The following is a 22,280-nucleotide window of genomic DNA, read 5'->3' on the forward strand; positions in this document are numbered from 1 at the left end:
AACACCACCGTTGGCGTACGCAACACACACAGGGAAAAGCCCTTTGCACTAGGCAAAGCACTACCAGTCACAATGCTAGTCACCAGGCCATGGACAGGAATACCTAACGCCAATAGCAGCACGCCTGACACCCACAGACCCCTGGCCAGGAGTGGATGCCTACTAGCTTGGTTGGAGGTGGTGTTCATAAACCCCTGCCCAACATGGGACCAACCCTGCAATGTGCGGCCTGGCCTAGGGGCACCCACAGGCCCACAACCCCCACCCGGAGACCACCCCACCACATGCAAGGAGTATATTGGGAAACTGTACTCACACCCTTGTCTCTGCTGTGATGCCCTCAAGTGCCCATCTAGCTCCGTATAGGCCTCCGCCAGTATGCGGGCCATCAGGAGGGTCAGGGTTCGATGGGCACTCCTTCCTCGTTGGGAGGCTATCCCCAGCTGGGCCTCCGCCGTCTTCCTTGCTCAGCATCTCAGGTCCTCCCACCATTTGCGACAGTGGTTGCTCCGCCTGGTGTAGACCCCCAGGGTCCGCACGTCCTTGGCGATGGCACACCATATACCCTTTTTCTGATGGGCGCTGACCTGCAGAAAAATAAACATAGACAAATGTATCAGTCATACCGTCCGGCCTGTTACACTCATGGCCCACCATTGCCCTCCCATCCCCTTATGCACAGACATAGCCCACCATACATTCAGCACGCTGCCCAGAACCCTTCCACCAACTCCCCCCCCACACGAGGCCCTCACACACAGCACTCCATGCATCCATGCCCCTTGCATAGTGCTCACAGTGTACTCACCTGTTGGTCTGGAGGCCCATACAGCATTCAGTACTAGGGTAGGACCCCATCCACCAGTCTCTCCAACTCCGCAGCGGTGAAGGCAGGGGCCCTTTCCCCAGTGACACGAGCCCTAGTAGGTTCCATATACAGGTCACAGAGGCACTTGCAGTGTAGATCCTCTCCTGTTGAAGGTCAGGTAGCAAGTGAGTGAACAGACAGAAAATGCCAGTCACGTCCGTGGCGGTGCGTACCGCCACCACCGGGGTACATCACCATTGGCCACTGTAACCCATAGGGCCCAATGACAACCAATGAGGAGTTGCACGGCGGTACTCGACCGCCTCCCGCAACGGCACACAAAGTCAGCGGCATTACCTCATTTCCACATGTCCATCCACACAGGACAGGCGGACGCCATTTCAGGGGGGGTGGGAGGCCGTGGCACCTAACTGCGTCACAGTACACATAGGCACCATTTGGGCCTATCCAACAACATATTGTTACAGTCACAACATGCACTGCAGTGTAGTGTTTGGAAATGTGGAATAGGGACCAGCTGCTCCCCGTTTTGCCTCCTAGATTACAACGGCTGCAGATGAATAGGAGATGGAGACATCCCCCCATGTACAGACCCCTGGTGGACTTGGCAACAATGGAGGACAGGCACATTATCCTCTCCTATAGACTGGACAGGGGAACAATCACAGAGCTGTGTGCCCAATTCGAGCCTGACCTGATAACTGCTATCCGTCAGCCCACTGGGATCCCCCCTCTTGTGCAAGTCCTACCTGTGCACCATTTCTTGGCAACTGGCTCCTTCTCAGCCAATGTTCTCAATAGTGCTGACAAGAGTGTTGGCTGCCCTGATTAAACACATGTGCAGCTACATTGTTTTACCCCAGGTGGAAGATTTGGCCACAGTGAAAGCTAATTTCTATGCAATGGGACATATCCCCAACATTAATGGGACTATTGATGGTACACATATTGCATTTGTACCCCCCCGGAGAAATGAACAAGTCTTCAGAAATCAAAAGAGCTTTCACTCGATGAATGTGCAGATAGTGTGCCTGGCGGACCAGTACATCTCCCATGTCAATCCAAAGTATCCTGGGTCTGTGCATGATGCCTATATCCTGAGGAATAGCAGCATCCCATATGTGATGGCTCAACTCCAGAGGCACTGGCTAGGGTGTGGCTAATAGGTGAGCCCATGGTTCCCATCCAGTATATGTTGGTGTATGGGTACGGGTATGGTGTTGGCCATAAGGGTTAGTGTTTGGCTAACAGGTATACCTCGATATTTGCAGGTGACTCTGGTTACCTCAACCTCTCATGGCTACTGACCCCTGTGAGGAATCCCAGGACAAGGGCATAGGAACGTTACAATGAGACACATGGGTGTACAAGAAGAATAATAGAGAGGACATTCAGCCTTCTGAAGGCCAGGTTTTGTTACCTCCATCTAACAAGTGGTTCCCTCTTCTACTCACCCAAGAAGGTGTGCCAGATCATCGTGGCATGCTGCATGTTGCATAACCTTGCCTTGAGGCGCCAGGTGCCTTTTCTGCAGGAGTATGAGGCTGGAGATGGGCGTGTGGCAGTAGTGGACCCTGTGGACAGTGAAGATGAGGAGGCAGAGGATGAGCACAGCAGAACAGCTATTATACGACAGTACTTCCTGTGACACTCAGGTAAGACACTGTAACTTCACTTTGCATTGACAGTTTTGTATTTGTCATTGTACCTGGCAGGCAAATTCTCCCAATTCTATGGCCATTTACTGTACCCTTCGGCATCTCTATTTTCAGATATATGTGCCCCGCTCTGGCATCTGGTGTGTTGACTGCAGCCAACTACAGGTCATTCCTATGTATACATTACTGTACAGTTGTATTGCAGTGTTTAAACCTTGTTAAATGAATACATACTCAAATCATTTAACATACTCCATACTTGTATTTATTCAAAGGTTGTTTACTTAAGTGCTAATAAGTAGAGGGGTATGTGCAATGGGCTGGGTTGATGGTGGAGGAAAGTCCAGGATAGAGTCCAGTCTCTTTGTATTACAGGTGCATTGTCCAAGGGGGCATAGGAAGTGGAGCAATGGCAGTTCACGGTGGACAGGGTGACAGAGTGGGACACAAGGGTGACAGTCAGGAGAGTCTTATTCCTGGTGGGGGTCTTGGTACTGTTCTCTGGCTTCTGCCTGGATGATAGGGACCGTTTGGGGGGTGGTTCTCCTTCTGCAGGGGAGGGGTGCTGGTGGCCTGTTGTTCCTGTGGCAGGGCCTCCTGTCCACTAGCAACAGCGGAGGTGGAGGGCTGTTCATCGGTGTGGCTAGTGTCAGGGGCCCGGTGGTGTGCCACTGCCTCCCTCATGGTGTTGGCCATGTCTGCCAGCACCCCTGCAATGGTGACCAGGGTGGTGTGGATGTCCTTCGGGTCCTCCCTGATCCCCAGGTACTGTCCCTCCTGCAGCCGCTGGGTCTTCTGCAACTTGTCCAGTATCTGGCCCATCGTCTCCTGGGAATGATGGTATGCTCCCAGGATGATGGTGAGTGCCTCCTGGAGAGTCGGTTCCCTGGGCCTGTCCTTCCCCTGTCGCACAGCAGTCCTCCCAGCTTCCCTGTTGTCCTATGCCTCTGTCCCCTGAACCGTGTGCCCACTGCCACTTACCCCAGGTCTCTGATCGTCCTGTGTTTGTGGGGTTGCCTGGGGTCCCTATTGTGGTGGACACACTGCTGATTGACGTGTCCTGGGGACAGAGGTATGGGCCCGCTGGGTGGGTGCTGTGCTGGTGTTTCCTGAGGGGGGAGGCTCTGTGATGGTATGGGACTGTGCCTGGGTAACCGACTGTCCGGAGATCACTGATGGCTCAGGTTGGTCATCCAGATCCGGGCGTCCACAGCTGCTGTCATCACTGTGGTACTCTTCTGTGGGGGACTGGATGTTGCTGGCACCTCCTCTCCGGTGACGTTGTGTGGGGGACCTGTGGGGATGTAAATGCAGTGTTATTGTTTCTGCGTGTGACATCTTGTGCATGGGTGTGTTGCCCTGTATGGTTGTGATTGCCCTGTCAGCTTTGCCTTGTGTGAGTAGTGATTTTGTGGGCTAGGTGATTCTCTCTAATGTGCATGCTTTAGTGATGGGTGTCCATGCAGGACTGTGAGTGATGTCCATGCATTGGTGGTGCATGCAGGGCTTGGTTTTGGGATGGGAGCGGTCTGTTGGTGGGGGTGTATGTGAAGTTGTGGGGTGATGGGGGTGAGGGTAGTGGTGCGGGTATGTGATGGCATGCAGGTGGGGGGTTGATAGTAATAGAGATTTGACTTACAAGAGTCCAGTCCTCCTGCTACTCCTGCCAGGCCCTCAGGATGCAGTATTGCCAAGACTTGCTCCTCCCATGTTGTTAGTTGTGGGGAGGAGGTAGGGGTCCAGCACCAGTCCTCTGTACAGCTATATGGTGTCTTGCAACCACGGAGCATACCTTCCCCCGTAGGTTGTTCCACCTCTTCCTGATGTCATCCCTTGTTCTGGAGCTTTCCCACGGCATTGACCCTGTCCACGATTCTCTGCCATAGCTCCATCTTCCTTGCAATGGATGTCTGCTGCACCTGTGATCCGAATAGCTGTGGCTCTACCTGGTTGATTTCCTCCACCATGATCCTTAGCTCCTCCTCTGAGAACCTGGGGTGTCTTTGTGGTGCCATGGGTGTAGTGTGTGTGAGGGTGTGTGGGGTGCTGTGTTGGGGTGTGTGCTGTTAGGTGCGTGGATGGTGTATGGGTGATGGTGTTATGTGACTCTGGTTCTGTGGGTGCTCTTGGTGTCTCTCTCTCTTTCTCTCTGTTGTCAATGTATTTGAATCATAAAGGGTTGTGGGTAGTGTGTGTGTGGGTTTTATAGTGGTGTGGGTATGGTGTGTGTATGTGTGTCAGGTGTGTGTAGTTTGAATTGTCCAGTGTAGTGTTGTTTTGTATGTGTGTGTGTATTTTGAGCGTGGTGGTATGTCCGCCAGTGGTTTACCACGGTTGAATGTCCGCCGCGGTGATTCATGGGTCATAATGCTGTGGGCGTAGTTCTGTTGGCATAACGGTGTGGGTTTTGCTACCGCCAGTTTATCACTGACCTTTGGGCTGGCGGACTTGTGTGTGTGGCTGTATAGTAACGGATTGCCATGTGTGGGTCATAATATGAGTAGTGGTAATCCACGGCGGCGACAGTATGTTGGCGCCCATCGGCATGGTGGTGAGCAGGACTTACCGCCAATGTCATAATGAGGGCCATAGTCTAAAAACCAAAACTAAATTCTGTTGAAACATGATGATAGAGACAATTTCATACACTAAGGTACCTGTTCACAAGTAAATTTGATCTTACACTTTCAAGTAAATGTACTACTTTTGGCTAAACAACATTTATGAGTGTAAAGTTGCTCACAAATATGAACTTACATGTCCCAAAACATGAAATAGGGGGTGAAGACAAGAATAATGTCAAATAAAACTATAAAGTTACCTACTAGTAGTGACTTTATAATCCTATTCGATGTTCCACACACCTGGCAGAGACATGCATTATCGGGGAGGATATCTTCCCACGGTAAAGTATAGGCGAAAACATTCAAAGTTTATTGAACTTTTTAAAACATTAGAAAGCATTTCTATGTTAAATATTAATATTAAATAATTTAATATATTTATTTTAAATGTAGAAATAATATAAAAACGATTCAGCGATAATAACTTAGGTCCTGATTTAGATCTTGGCTTATGGAATACTCAGACACAAACATGATGGATATCCCATCCGTTTTATTACGATCTCCATAGTATATAATGGGATCATAACACAGCAGGCAGGACATCAGTCACGTTTCTGATGGAGTATTCCCCTCCGCCAAGATCTAAATCACACCCTTAATTTTTAATTAAAACTAACTATTTTATATATCAAATTAAAATAAAATGATTTTGTGAAATTTAAATTAACAGAATTCCACCTAAATAAAAAAAAAAACGTAGTTACAAACATTAAAATTGATGCTTACACGTACTTCAATTGTTTTGAACAAATATTTATGTTACATTAATATTTAATCTTAAAAGGGTTAATACAAATGTTAAAATAGACTAATAATCATGTTTTACTCATGAACAATATTTTTATAACATTACATCAAATGTATTTATATTTTTAAATAGTTTAAATAATTTAGTTTACTTAAACATTATTTCCTATGGGATTTTAGTTTAACTCCCTCCCCACATTATTTTCTATAAGACGTTTGTGCAGTACCAATGGCTGGCCATGTGTGGCATAGGACTTACTCCAGCTCTGAGCTGGAGATCATTTCCAACTATGTTGGGTCCTTTTTAGGTCTTGCCTGAGGCAGCTCATACACTATGGCTTGTGAGACATTTTGTTAACTAAGAGGGTCTTGTCAAAGGTCATTGTTTACCATTTGTGGGCTTCATTGTCAATCTCATTTTCTTGGTTCTCATTGGGAACATGTTGTAATTACCTATTACCTTTGCTTTGTCTAGTCCAGCTTCCCATTTCCCTTTCCTCCCTTGGAACATTCCCTACCTAACTGTTATATGGAGATTATACAGCTGGCTTTTGCTGACTGGAACCTTTGATGGTGTGAGAAGCTTAATAAAGACCTTCTTCTCAACTTATGGCCTCTTCACTTTATAACACTGGTAATGATTGGTTGCTTGTTGGGACAGCAGTACCATTACCCCCAACTTGTTCTCCAGTGGCAGCTGTATGGTATACCTTATTTTGAAGTGCTTGAAGGGTGAGACTACTTTTCTTCTACAGTCACCTTAGAAAGGTATTGACACTTACATCACATATGAGCATAATTTGTACATTCAAGCAGCAGTTAACTACTTTAAATCTATTTTAAGATGTGCCTGCGACTCACTTTTGACATCATTCCGGTCACGGCTGAGGAACTGCACTCTCTGCACCAGCTAGCTGTTCTCCCCTCAGCTTGGAAACACTCCCATACCAACTGTTCCTTAATCTCTTTGCTTGCCCTCTGCTTCCTGTGTTGTTGCCAACGGCTGCATGCAGTGAGGCTCCATGTGTGGCTGGGTCGATGTTCAGGCAGCTGGGTCCATGTAGTTTCCCTTTTAGTTTGGCACTGCATGACAATTCTGCCATTTTCTCTGTGAACCAAGGCTTTTCCTGTGCTGTTAGCGGGATTCCAGGGGCTTCAGCATCACGTCTTGGCTCTGCAACCTCGCCTCACCAAGTGGCTCAACTGAGAGCACAGTTTCAGCGGGTGGTTTTTAAAGGCAGAGATAATTTGATTCCTCGGTTGAGCTGATCGATGAGGGTGCTGCAGTCTCCGAGAGGAAGCATTTTTTTCAGAATCAGTAGACAGTTTCCTTGCCCCCCACTGAGTTAATTAAGAAGGTATTGCAGTCCCAGAGAAGAAACATCAGTAATAATTATATCAAGGAGTGCCAACAGTTCCTGCTAAGAGCTTAATTATCTGAACGTCACTTTTTTCCTGAGAAATTGTTGCAAGGGAAGTATATCTTAAGCCAGTATTCAACCGGCTCTGTTTCCCTCTGCTTCTGTTGTTGACTGGCTTCCTGCTGCTTCATGCTGATCCCAGAGGAGGAGTTCCTGAACCCATGACGACGGCTCTGAAAAACTAGTAAGACAACCGTGACTGCAAGCACCTTGGCCTGCTTTGGAAATATATGTGTGTACATGTTGTTTAAATGTTCTCAGAGAATTGTTTTCCTTAGCTTTCCTAGCTTCATTACTCTTCTGTGAGAGGATTATTATCTTTGTTCCTTTTCTTTGGTTTCTCCACTAGATAGTACATAATTTTTCCATTTTACCATTATGACTGTAGAAAGCATGTTGCACCCCCACCATTTTTTGAATGATGCTGGAGAGCCTAATCTGCCATGGAAGCAATGGAAAAGATTATTTGAATCTTATCTCATCGCTATAGGTGGTGAGAAAACCACATCACTTTGTAAGCAGCATATATTACTCCATAATTAAAGTGCTGATGGGTAAAAGACATATGATACGTTCCCAAGAATCTAGAGGAAGTAGAGGATGAAGATGGTGGTGTGTCAGACATATGCCACAATACCTTTGACAAACTTGAACATCATTTTGGGCAAAAGATAACTATTGTGCTAGAAAGGCACAAGGTTGTTGCAAGAATTCAAGGCAAAAGCAAAAGGTTAATACATACATTGCAGCCCTGGGGAACCTATGAATACATGTGATTTTGTCCCTTTAACAGACTCCCTTATTAGAGACCAGTTATGAAGATGTACCAGTAATTCAAAGATGCAGGAGAAACTAAAAGTGGTCAACCCAGATTTTAAAATGGCTGAAAATATTGCCATAAGTATAGAGCATACAGCAGATTGCATCAAAGAAATGAAAGTGTGCACTAACCCCATACCCAAAGTTAACATAGTTAGCAAGAATGTAACAAGGAAATGAAATACAAGAGTTAATCTGTCAAGGGTGACAAATTGAAATGTTACAGGTGTGGTCATGTGGGTCACCATGCTTCTTGTAAAATTGCACTTGGCAATAAGCCTATCGCAGTTTTTGCAGATTCCTCTTCGCCCTGTATATTAGTGGATAAAACCTATTATTTAGTTTGTTTCCAGTCAAGCAAAATTAACTTGAAGTATCAGGCATCAAACCAGGGGGATATAATCGGGATCTCATCCCGTTGGAAGGTATGATCATAATGAAGATCGGTTTTAAAAGGAGGAAAACAGTGGGAAAGGTTCTTGTTACCATGAATGGGTACAATCTACTAGGATGGCACCATAAAAAAGAGTTAGGCATTAAATTAGATCCAAATAGCTCCAACTAAGTCCTTTTATTAGCTCTCTCGATGTGTGGAAGTGAAGTTTGTAATACTTTCCTGATGTTTTCTCTGATGAATTAGGATTACCACAAAACTATCAGCACCATATCAAATTGAAACATAATGATAAATCAGTTTCCCACAAGGTCTCGAAAGTTCCCAATGGCTGGCCCCTATCGGTATTGCTAGCAAATCCTCTGGAAAAGACATAAGGCTCTGCATCGTCTTAAGAGATTTGAATACCAACACATGGGTTGACAGATATCCTCTGCCCCTCATCCATGAAATACTAACGTTAATTAAGGATGCCAGTGGTTTCAGTGTCTTACACCTTTCATCTGCCTACCATCAGGTGGAGCTACAGCCTTCATCAGGTGGAGCTACAACTTGCATTGTGCCACCTCACACCTTTATGACTCCTTTAGGAGCCTACCAATATGCACGCATGCCTTTTGGACTTGCTTCGCCAGCTGCCGCATTCCCAAGGATAATGCAACATGTACTGAAGGAGGTCCCCAGCACAATGTGCTTCCAAGATGATATTCTGGTTCATGGTAAGGATAAAGAGGAGCATAAAACTATTTTGAGAGAAGTTATATCCAGACTAAGGTAGGCAGAGCTCACTATGAAGAGGGAGAAATGTGAAATTGGGTTGGGGGGCAGTGGAATATCTAGGTCGCACAATCTCTAACAATGGTATCAAGCCAAAGTTAAACCTTGTTAATGCCATAGGAAAAACAGAGGCTCCCACTAATGTAGAGGAACTCAAATCCTTTCTGGGTCTCTATGAGTACTACTCTATGTTTGTACAAAACCATGCATGCTTTGTAGAGCCCTTACGTAACCTTTTAAACGAAAAAGTCCATTTTTATGGGGTAAGTAGTGTCAATCTGCTTTTAAATCAGTAAAACTCAGTATAGCCAAAGCCCCATCATTAAATAGGTTTGACCCTAATAAACTTACAGTTTTAATGGCAGAGACCAGCAATAAAGGATTAGGAGATAGTCTAACACAGATAATGGATGGGAAAGAACAGGTTGTTGCCTTTGCATGTAGAACTGTGAAGGGTTCAAGAAACACTATTCGGTGGTTGGAAATGATGCCCTAGCATGTTATCGGGCGATAAGACACTTAAAATGTTTCCTGTGGTGAATTCCATTTACGATCAGAACTGATAATAAAGCACTGGTATATGATTTTACCACCAAAGATTCAACTTGGACCACACCCAGAATACCCCAGTGGGTCTTAGGTTTAGAGTGCTTCAACTTCGGAGTACAATATGTTCCAGGAGCACAGAACATTGTAGCAAATGTTCTCTCCTGTGCTTCTCTAGACTGTACCACAGACACTGCAGAAGTAGAAAAGAATGAGGTTGTACTAAAGTTAGCCAGCATGAACAGAACTGAGTGGGAGGAATACATGAAGAGAGATGAAGAAATTAGATTGCTAATTGAATGCATTTGCAAAGGTAGTAATGAGGTTCCAGTCAAGTTATCCTAATTCTGGGAGGTACAAATTAAACTAAATATATATAAATGATACTGTGTACCATGGTGAGAAGGTAATTTCCCCAGAAGGGTTTATTCCCCCAGAAGAGATTAGGGGAAAATCATCAAGTTAGCTCACAAAGATCATTTGGAATGGAGTCTGGTCTGGGTCCTAATGGCCAGCAATGGACACGATGGTGGAAGCTATGGTGAAAGAATGTATAGAGTGCATAAAGAGTGACACAACACACCGTCAGTTAGCCTCCCCTTCCCCCAGTGGAGGTCCCTAACACACCACGGACCAAATTAGCCTTAGACATTATAGGCCCATTAAATGTCAAAACTGTAAAGGAGAGGTTTATTCTGATATTGATAGACTATGATTAATCTCAGAAACCATGAAGCTACAAATTAGTCGTCACAAGACTGACTTGTATTGTTCCTGTGCCAATGAGTTAGCTGAAAGGATGAATAGCATGGTGAGAGATTGTTTGAAGAGGTCAGAGTCAACAGGTGTGTCAATCAAAACTGTCCTTCAAGACGCAGTGTGGGCTTTCTGCATGGTGCCTAATTGTGTCCCTGAAGGGCAGAAACCTGAGAACAAGAATGGCAGCATGGTTGATGGGAAAAAGAATGTGTACAGTGGACAAAGAGAAAGTGTCAATGAAACTATTCATGCACCAAGTAAAATACAAAAACAGATACGATGAAACACAACATGTAAGTCTTCCATTGTTTAAGGAAGGGGACTGGGTACGAGTAGATCTTCCTAGAGCTCGTAGGAGGGAAGGATCCAGGTTTTCTGTGCCTTTAAAAATATCTCAAATTGGAAGAATGTTGTAGAATTGGAAAATAGTCAGACCTGGGGAATGGATTAAATAATTTTACATAATCCTGTTCACTTAAGGTCACAACATAGAAGCAGTATGTGTATGAGAAAGCAAGGAGGAAAATATCAGGGGGGGCATTGAGAGATCTGGAAGAGCAAGTTCTACTCCTCTTTGGCATAGAGATTATGGGGGTGAATCTGACCCCGGCGGTACTAGACCGCCGGGGCCAGGGTCGGCGGGAGCACCGCCAACAGGCTGGCGGTGCCCCGCAGGGCATTCTGACCGCGGCGGTTCAGCCGCGGTCAGAAGAGGAAAACCGGCGGTCTCCCGCCGGTTTTCCGCTGCCCTTCTGAATCCTCCATGGCGGCGCAGCTCGCTGCGCCGCCATGGGGATTCAGACACCCCATACCGCCATCCTGTTCCTGGCGGTTCGCCCGCCAGGAACAGGATGGCGGTATGGGGTGTCGTGGGGCCCCTGGGGGCCCCTGCAGTGCCCATGCCAATGGCATGGGCACTGCAGGGGCCCCCGTAAGCGGGCCCCACTTTCAATTTCACTGTCTGCATTGCAGACAGTGAAATTCGCGACGGGTGCAACTGCACCCGTCGCACCTTCCCACTCCGCCGGCTCAATTCTGAGCCTCGTGGGAAGGGTTTTTGCACTGGGCTGGCGGGCGGCCTTTTGGCGGTCGCCCGCCAGCCCAGTGCAAAAGCCAAAATACCCTCAGCGGTCTTGCGACCGCGGAGCAGTATTTTGGAGGGGGGAAGTCAGACGGGCAGCCTCCGCCGCCCGCCAGACTTAGAATGACCCCCTATGTATTGAATTAATAGTTCTGTGAAATGGTACCTGTTGCATTTCTGCCTTCTGGGTATTTGTTCTGGGATCCACCAAAAAGTTATCTTTTCTTGCCCATTATTCTGAGACTAATTTTGGACTTTGTTTTAAGACCATTGTATATTTCTATGCTGTTGCTATTGCACTGCATATCTATTTATTGATATGGCTTGCCCTTTCTATATTGCTCCACATATTTTCATAGATTCAGAATGTTGAATATTTACTGCTGTTACTTATCTTAATCTTATCTTTCTCAGATTATGTTGCCTGATTGTATTTCTCATTTTCCCTCTCCCTGCTAAGTGAGGTGTGTTGTAATTACCTATTACCTTCCCTTGGTCTAGTCCAGTTTCCCCTTTCCTCCCTTGGATCGTTCCCTCCACAACTGTCATATGAAGATTCTACAACTGACTTCAGATGACTGGCACCCTGTGATGGCGTAAAAAACTTAATAAAGACCTTATTTTCAATTTATGGCCTCTTCACTTTATAAATTAAATCAGCGCTGGTTTTGCTTTCTCTTCCAATGTTTACCCCATCCCTGAAGCATGGACCAAATACTGGTCGATTGCTTTATTTGTATCCTTCTGCTGCTTGTGTTTGAATTGAGTACTTTTTTTTCTTGTTGCGCTGCGGTGGTTGTTATTTCATGTCCCCGCCACCCTCCGATAATTGTTGCTTGCCTCCCTTCCTTTCTTACTCGCATCATTTTTGCTTGCACTCCTGTTGCTGTTTTTGCTTCCTCCCGTTGTTGTTGCTTGCCTCCTCTCCCTCCTTCAGAAAGAAAAGCGACACGACTCTGCCAGCACTCGCTGCCTCTTAGCATTTTGCAGTGTCTCCGCCTCAACCTTTCCCCTCATTGTTGGTTTTGCTATTAATACAAGTTCTATGACGTAGCCAGAAAAGATAGGAGAGGTGGAGCCAGAGCCCTCCAAACATATAGTATATGCATAGCATTTTATAGTACAAGTAGCTTTATTGCAGTAATAAATACTGCAAAATGCAGTTTGTGAATAGGCTCCATACTATATAATATATATAGTGTATAGTTAGAAGTTTGTGGAATTTACTTTACAATATTACTATTTTTATGTTTATATTATATCATCTTATTAGTTATATGTAATATTTTTAGGCGAATCTTCTCTCCCTCTTCCTCTGTCTTTCTCTTTGCACTCATACTTTAATTATCTAAGTAATTTATTATACTATTAGTGGTTATCTTAATGTACTTATTATATTGTTTAATATCTCACATTGTACACTATTATTGAATCGCTCTTTAATAAACTTCATCATTAAACTTAATAAGTTCGTGCCTATCCAGTGTGCTGGGACAAGAAATGCATGCAACTAAACGCAAACAAAATACAGGTCACAAAACATTGCAAATCCAAATATACCAATTAAATGCATACTCGCGTTTTGGTAGCAGTACACTGGACAGGTATCAAATGCAAAAAAGAAAGCAGTGGCATCTCACGGCAACGTAAATCATGGATTGAGCCGTTATCTTTTGTGTTCTCCACACCTCCATGTTCAACAACAGCTCTGTCGTTCTTTCCATGAAGCGGACAATTGAATTAGAATAATAATCCCTTTTAAGTGAAAATGTGTCTCTATTTTCGAACAGTGACCTGCAGAAATCGATGCTATGATCAAAATGCAGGAGGGCCGAATGACTGCCAGTGTGACAGTCAGTGTACAGCGAATGGTAACTGCTGCTGGGATTTCGAGGACATTTGCCTGAAACCAAGTAAGTTTCAATCGAACTAATTGTGTATATCACTTTTAATCAGTGAAGTATTCCTAATTTACAAAGGAAAGGTGTCTATATTGTATATTCGTGAAGGTGTGCGACTTTATTACATTTAGGTTTTTAATGAGTGGTTAAGGAAGGGAGGATCAAGTACATACCAAAGATCAACACAAGTTAAACAAGCATTTGCAATGCAACGGGTCTCGCGTTTGCTCGTGTTAGAGCTGATAGCGTTGTAAACTCCTAACCCGACTTTTCACTGGTAATGAAACCTATCGGCAAAAGTGCATTTATGTACTAACTGGAAAAAAGTGCAATCAACTGTGTAACAGGGTCGATATTATGTAAACCGCTCGACTTCTGCCAAGCGAGATCGTGCTGGGAAAATAGAGAAAAAGTAGTTCACGAGCCGGACGGAAAACAGCGAGCCTCGCATGTTTTCTGTACTTGGTCGATGTGCTCGAGGAGGGCTATCCACCGGAAAAGGCATGACGTATGCATGCCTTCCACTAATGAAATCAAGCAGATTCTAACAGGCAAGCCCACAAACCAATGACAGAGACTGACGTGACGTGGCCGGGGCTCCAAGCCCTTTTTAATAACTAAAGCTTCTCGCTTAGCGAAACGCATGCGCAAGCGCATGCGATGCAGGCTCGACCCTAAAAAACAAGCTTATTGCGGAACCTCAAAGAGAGCCATTTCTGTGATGCTAAGGCCCATAATTATACCTTTTTATCGCCGCATTTACGCTGCTTTTTGGCGCAAAAACGGCACAAACTTACAAAATACAATTGTATTTTGCAAGTTTGTGCCGCCTTTGCATCAAAAAATGAAGCAAAAGCGGAGCAAAAAAAGTATAAATATGGGCCTAAGTCTCCAGTTAAACAATTTTCAAGCTCAGTTATATGCTGAAGCATCCATCCTGTTAATGCTGTAACAATAGGTTTTAGAGTCTAACCACACTTAATATACAAAGGAACTTTCTGAAACCCTTACTAGAACAGTTGAATGCTGTGAGCTCTATTAAAGACAATGGATTGGGTCAAGGCCAATAAACTGCTGCTACAGACCTTCTGCAGCCTTCCAATATTCGTCTTTCTGTTTCCCCATTTCTAATTTATAACATTCAACCATTGCACCCCGGGCCTATAGCTAAGTTTCAACACTTTTCACAACTGTTATAGCCCCAAGTAGCAGGCTATAATTCTACATTATTGGCAATAGTTACAGGTAGATTGAGTCAGCAAATTAGGGGGCATACTGCGACCAATATTTCTGTGACCAGTAAAGATTTTTGAAAAACAATCTATGGACTAAAAGTAGGTTCTTAAAAATCCATATCATAGTTTGCTTGAATCTGACCTACCTTACCCATATAAATGAGGAAGGTTGCAAATTGAGATTCACTAAAATTGGATGCCATCACAAGCATGGTGACCTGCTTTGGTCAGCAGACCACAATGTCTGAGATCTCATTTCAATAAAGTAAACTATTTTAGAACTGGCATTAGCCAAGATGTTTTGATTTTACCAACGTTAGATGTGTAATATAATTAATGAAAGAGGCTTCTAGTCATCTATATTCACCCATTGGTTTGCTGTTGTGTCATTCACATTTTGCCTCCGCCCACTGCAACACACAGCAGGGGGCATTGGGCCAGCCTATTCAAGCCACTGGATAAGTACACTTTGAATGACTGCATTTTGCTCCTTCACATGGAGCACATACACACACAAGATAATTCCTTTCAGTTCCAAAAGTTGCTGTTTTTACTTCATAATTATGTTAGTGCTGTCTTTGTGTTTGAAATGTGAGCACAGGGCATGTTCCAGCTTTATCAGATTCCAGCTCCTGCTAATGCTGTTGTAAATTTATTTTGGAGTGTTTCACATCACCTCACACAAACATTCCACATACGCTAGTCAATGCACTCCATCTACCTGTCTTTCTACTTCTTTCTCTCTTTCTTTCTCTCTGTCTTTTATTTCTCTCTTTCTTTTCTTTCCTTCTTTCTTTCTTACTTTCTTTCTCACCCCAAAACTTTTTCAAAGATTTTCCAGACATCTCACAAGTTCAGAAAGGGACTTTTCTCAGTCTTTCGGGGAGAGGAGCATATTGTCTGCTGATAATCTGATTTTGTCCTCCTCTGGGGCAAGTGGGACACCTTTTATTACTTTGTTGGCTACTATTAATGCACCCAATGGTTCATTAGATAGGGCTAAGCGTGTGGGTGAACGAAAGGATCCCCACAAAGTTCCCCTTTGCAAATGGAATTTATCAGTGCAAGAGCCACTTAATTTAATCCTTGAATAAGGACCCTTGTAGTTAGCTAGGATCCAACTTCTCATCCTCCCTCCCATTTCTACTTTTTCTAGTTCCAATTTTAGGACATCCCAGCTTACACTGTCAAATATGTTTGCTGCATTTAGAGCCTGCAGATTGGCTGAATTGCCTTTTATCTTAGTTCTGCTAGTAGGTGAGCTTGACATAAAGTTCTTAAGGCCCAATTCCATCATGGCTAGGTCTGACTCCATTTTAGGCAAACCAAGCTTCCATCTTTACCCCATTTCATCAGAATTATTGTCATGACTGCCATTACTGCAGATCTTGTCTGACCTCAACTTTCCAAGAATGGTGAAAGTGTCAAGTCATTCAGACAATGACATAGATGGAATATCTGATGCCACATCAGTCTGTGGCAAGTATCTTATTATCACAATGTCAAGGTTAAATTCGAGCAACTATATATGAATAGTCAAAACAGTGTAGACAGAACTTACGTCTATTTACCTTACTTGATCATCAGGATATGTCTGGGACACACACCTGATGCAAATAATCTCTGGCAGAAATTCCTGAATTTATGTAAGAAATTCCAATCCTTGATAAGAGATAGTATGAAAGGGCTGCCACTTGATGGCTTGTCAGGAGAGGTCCTTCAAAAAGATGCTGCCGGAGATGGTCTTGACTTCTGCCAAAACACTAAGAAGATGCTTCATCGCACCTGATGCAGATGACAAGCTAGGCCAGAAGAAAGGATGCTGCTGTGTTGTGTGTCTTCCTTTTGCAGGGAACATTGCTTCACTACTTTCACACCTCTCCGCTAAGCACAGCTTTTGCTGTCATCAAAGTATTCAGTGTGTTGCTTCCCCCTAAGAAAATCAAATCTAGATTGCAAGTTCTACTTTCCATGCTCTCCTAGTGTAGTGCATAGAGGTATGTTTTAAGATGTTAGGTTTTTAATGATAGTTTATCTGTGTTAGAAATGTTCATTTTATTCTTGTTCTTCACAACATGCATATTTGCAGTTTTTATGATACCCTGTGTGGTTATTTCAGATGTGCCAAGAAACAGGTTCACCCTGTTGCAATAAATGTCTTTAGTTAAAAGTGTCTATTGTTCTTAGTGTCATTTGGACGTGTGATGTTGTAAAGAGCGAAATAGGTTTGTTTCCGGTACCACTCTGCCCCAGATTCCAGGTTAGGGATTTTTAGCAACCCAAAAGCAATGATTCCACTTCAGCAATGTATTGGGTGGGGTTCTGCAGGGCTACAATAACCTGTCTTTCAGATTGAGTGTTGGTGCATTGATCCAAGTTCATCTGTGTCACGCGTGGGTTGGAAAGCAAATCTTGTAGAACTATGCCAGAGTCATAGTTTTTGCAACAAGCTGTTTTCTTTCCTTCTGAGACTTGTATGTCCTTGATAGAACCCACATGGTTGGGTTTTATCAATGGTCAGAAAAATTAATCTTGTCTTTTAATAAGCACCCTGATTAAGATCTTAACATCAGCATTTAGTAGAGCTGTAGGTCTCTAGGATTTGCAATTTTCTGCTGGTTTGCCCCGTTTCAGGTTCACCACGACCTCTGCCTCTCTCTTTGATGAAATGATGCTTAGATCACTGTTAAAAATGGGAAAGTGATTTACCAGATTTCCCAGAAGCAGACAACAACATTATTTGTAAAGCGCTATTGATAGCCCAGATGGGCCAGGTGCTTTATTAGGGTGCATGTCTATGATGGTGGTTAAAATTTCCTAGGCTTCAGTAGCTTTATCCAGTTCTTCTCTTCACTCTGGGTAGAGAGCTGGGAATCACATCAGATCTAGAAAGGTGAGTATTTTGTTTATAACAACTGGTTTATGTGTGTATAGTTTTCAGTAGAATGTCAAAAATAGATCCCTTTTACCTTTCCATCTGTAACATCAATCCTTTCCAGTTTTTTAATTTTGTTATGTGTCATTTAACTCTCTGTTTTCTCATTATACTAGTCTTCATTTTTTCCACTTTGTTGCATTTTTCATAAAACATTTGCTTTAGGCTCAAAATGTTTCTTTTGGCTTTGCTAGTTCTCTGTAGTCTTCACCGTTCTTTTAGAGTTGCCAATCCTCTATTTCGTGGTTTGGTAGGTGTTTATTTAGTCTTGCATTCTAAATACTCCATCTATTGGACAAGTTTAGTATCTAGTAATCATTATTCCTGTATTGCTGACAGGGCACTTACCCTGACTGTGTCCTTAAATGCATCCCAGTGTTTTTCAAAATAGTATCTTCTGGGGCATTTTTGAATAATTTATTCTCCTATTTGTATTGCTCATTCAGCCTTGTATACTTCCTCCATTGGCCTGCGTGGCTATTTCCAGTATCCTCTTGCCTGAGGTAAAGACCTTCATCCACATGAATCAACACAAGACAGTGTACCACCTACCATGCATGCGTTTTGAAGCCTATAAGTAAGCATGTGATTATATGGATAGATTTAGAATATGATTTGTGGAGTAGAATGAAAACCTCACTCTGGCTATTTGTAACTTTGGATATCTATTATATGTGAATTTACTAGCCTGTTTGGAATGGGTTCCTACACTGTATTAAAATCTCCTCACAAACTGAGGTGGTTCTCTACTCTTACCACCCAGTCTCTCAATACTTCATCTCGAAGTTGTCCTGGTATGTGTTTTTGTAATTACCCTACTGTCTCTGCCTTTTGGGCACAGGAGATTCTAATGTTGTAAGCTTGAGGTTTTGATTACATAAAACGGCCCTGCCTGCCGTTTTAGTTTTCCTGCAGGCCCAGAATTGAACATGCTAGCCCCTATGATTCATTCTGAGGTGATATTTTTCTCCAAATGTATCACTTGAAGTAAAACTATGCCTGGGTCTTCACGCCCCAAATAACCCAAGGTCATATTTTGTTGGGGGAGTTAAGAACCCTTACGTTTAAAAAAATGAGTTTGAAGAGTCTATTTTGATTATATGCTTTTCTATAGCTTTTTTCACATAGACATGTGGTTGGAAGAATGGGTGGTGCTATATCAACCTGAAACTTAAATATCTTTCTAGATAACTGTGTAACAAAAAGAAACTCAATTGAGGCTTTTTGTGGGAGTGAAACTAAGTTTCCCGAAGGCACTCGGGCACTATACTTAGTGTCATTTCTAGTGGGCTGAATTCTCAGCTTGGAATACGTCTGGCACCCCTTTGTGGGTATCCAGAAGGCTCTTGCCCCAATCATTCACTTTTAACTTTAAGTACCAGCAATGTATGTAGTGCTTGTATGTGGTATAAGTGTACTTTTACAGAACTATCTCATGTTCATCTAATCAAAACCCCAGCTTAGCTCATCATTATCTACTCTTAGGGCCTGATTTAGAACTCGGTGGACAGGTCAATCCATCACAACGGCGATGGTTAGCCCGTCAGCTGAAATCTAAATCCCACAGGACATAATGGGATTTAGATTTCAGCGGACGGGATATCCATCACCGTTGTGACTGAGTAACCCATCCTCCTCTTCTAAATCAGGCCCTTTGTCTCCCTCCCAGACAATAATGCTGCAGTCATAGATTGTCCTCACCGTTCTCATTTGTTTCATCTCTATGAGTATGGACTGTGGCATATGCTTTTCTTATTAGACAGTGGTTAAATTGGAATGAAGAGAAGTCTTCAGGCTCTGATTTTCTATTGTCACTGGATGACTAGTAGATCTTGTCCCTCTCACAGTAATAGAATGCTAGCTTCTGTTGCTTTCCAGTTAACTTGTAGGTCTTCTGTGACAGGATTTGTCTTTGTTCTTTTGGCAGGTTCTTGGGTGACATCCTGAAATTCAGTATCCTTTATAACTTCACCTAGAAATGGTCATGAAAGATGCTGATTGTAGATTTTGCACAGCCTTGGTGTGCTGAAAAGTCTACATTTTATTTAAGACACAGAGGCTAATATTATGCATAAATCCCTTTATTGCTGCCACTTTAAAGCTCGAAGAACACAGAACTATAGAACATTCCAAAGCCAATTCATACCCTGCGTCACCAACACTCTTCCTTCTTTTATAATAGCTGAGAACTCCAACATAACAAGTTAAAATGCAATATCTCCAACAGGAATTCTTTAAAGTCTTCATCTGTAACCAATTCCCTCAGTCGGTCTTTCAAAACTTCCAAGTCTATCTGTACAATTGTATCAAACTTGCACTTTAAGAAAATAAATTTAGCAAATTATTGGGATGGGTAAACCAGAATTTTAGCTTCTTTGTCTTTAAAAAAGTCCAGATTATCAGTCCACCATGGCTGTGGAAAATCCTCAATTTATTTCAAGACCTGGAAGCCAATAGTATGCATGTTCAAAGCTTAGCACTCAAAGAATTTGCTGCACACTCCGCAGGCTTAAAGTAAAATGCCTAAACGTAGAATCTGAAGATCAATCTGCACAATGTCTTGCAAATTACCATCCTTCATCCAAGGTTTTGAAACAGCAGCTCCACGCACTGAATGTGCACTGAACAACCTCACGTCCACACCAGATCTGTTCATTATGTCTTTACCCACGGTGCCAGAGTAGGTGAACTTCTCATTGTCATCAAAAAAAGGATAGAGAGTCAAAGTTGAATATGTTTTCTTTCTGTGTGCTTAATGAAAACATATCCCTTCTGGAGTATATGACCTACATGACACATCCAATCCCTGCGCATTAGACACTCTACGAAAAGACATCACACATAACAACATAGTAAGTTTGAATGTTAAAACCATAAGGTAATGTTCTCTTCCTCATCCCAACTCTCCAAATAGCTTAAGATCATAGGTACATCTCAAAGTGAATTATATCTAGAACCAAGAGGCTTAGCAATTCTAATACTCCTCAATAACCTTCTCACCTTAACATTTTGGCCCACAGATAAACCATTGACGAATCTATGAACAGCTGCAATGGCAGACCTATACATATTTACTGTCCTGTAAGCCAAACCATTCTCAAACAAATCAGACAACAAATTAAACTCCTGAACCACCTCAAGTGAAACAGGATTGTGACCCCATTTCATTCACCAGCATTTCCATTTTCTTCATGCTATTATATAAGCTTCTATTTGAAAACCTTGAACAATTTTCAAAATCAAATGATCTTTCTTTATCTTCAGACTTGGCTGCCTAGCTCCGACGCAGGCACCCTTTTGTCATGTTGCAAGGGTGCCTGCATTGTAGGCAGGATTGTTTTTATGCAGAAAGGCACACCTACCTGCACAAAAGCAATCCTATAATACATTTTCTTCTATGTGTGCTGCAACACGTAGAAAAAGGAAGTAACGAGGTGAAATGAAGATTTTTCTCCTGGTGTAGCATTTTGATGCATTCTCAGGTCTACCCGTAATGGTAAATCTGTGAATGCTTCAAAATCCATTGATGGATGCGTGGGAACACCCACATTTCACCCATGGAATGACTCTCTGCTGCAGAGCAATGCAAGGCAGTAATTGGCGCTGCTTTGAGTTACTCTAGACTTATCAAGCCATGCAGAGGTAGACAAGGTGATTTTGTGTCGCTTCATAAATCTCACTTAGGTTTTGCGTCGGCCTTACGTCCTCTTGCATGGTGCAAGGACAATGCAAAACCTTGAAAAATATGTGCTCAAGTATCTTTCTGGGAGGACAGGCTTCTGTCTGCCCTTGTTCCTTCTCTTTTTAAAATAAAATGAGAGTTGCCTGTTCACTACAAGTCTCCTTCCATTCTATGTATCCAGGTAATAGCTCACACAAGATACTTTTAAGACTGGCTGCACAATCCCTGCATGGTGGATTCATTCTCACTACTAGTTTGGCTCTAGTTTACAAAAAACAGACCTGCTTTGATGCTTAATATTACACTATTAAATCTGAACAAGTGTACAATAAAGCTGTGGTAAAACAACTAAAACTGCTCAAGAAATGTTTCATAATGATTACTTTGGGTCCTAAAATAAATTCATTATGTTTTTTAACAGTGACAATGTGGATCTCCCAAGGGTGTACTATTTGTTGCTTCTAGGTCACTCTGGATGGATTTACTTATCCATAGCTTTCATATAGAGCAACTTTCACCCGAAGGGATTATAGAGAACTTTGCAATTTATAAACCAATGAGATCAGCATCTCTTAGAAACACATAAAAAATGAAGGAACAAAAATATAAAATCAGTAGAATAAACAGAAGTTGCAATATGGGTTGCATGGTGTGGGAGATAAGAGATTGAGACCAATATTTAATATTCTTTGATGCAAGGAAGGCAAAGTTGCGCCAAACTTGCTAATAAGTCTTACTTCAAAGGGAGTGAGGAAAGAAATGTGCCATATCTAGTACGATATGGTACATTCTGTCTCTCCTCTAGTGTCTGGCCATGCATCAACACACACACACCCTTGTACAATAGAGTGTATGCGCTCACTGAAGCA

At 43.1% G+C, this 22,280-nt stretch overlaps 1 protein-coding gene across 2 annotated transcripts in view; it reads left to right on the forward strand.

The window, feature by feature from the left end:
- ENPP3 (ectonucleotide pyrophosphatase/phosphodiesterase 3) overlaps window positions 1-22,280 on the forward strand; it is a 709,815-nt gene that overhangs the window by 127,426 nt on the left and 560,109 nt on the right. For both annotated transcript variants that reach the window (XM_069235161.1, XM_069235162.1), the window contains exon 4: window positions 13,449-13,571. In XM_069235161.1, coding sequence (XP_069091262.1) covers window positions 13,449-13,571 — 123 coding nt within the window. The remainder of the gene's footprint in view (window positions 1-13,448; window positions 13,572-22,280) is intronic.

The sequence above is a fragment of the Pleurodeles waltl genome, chromosome 5, assembly GCF_031143425.1.
Source record: "Pleurodeles waltl isolate 20211129_DDA chromosome 5, aPleWal1.hap1.20221129, whole genome shotgun sequence".
Taxonomy (NCBI): Eukaryota; Metazoa; Chordata; class Amphibia; order Caudata; family Salamandridae; genus Pleurodeles; species Pleurodeles waltl.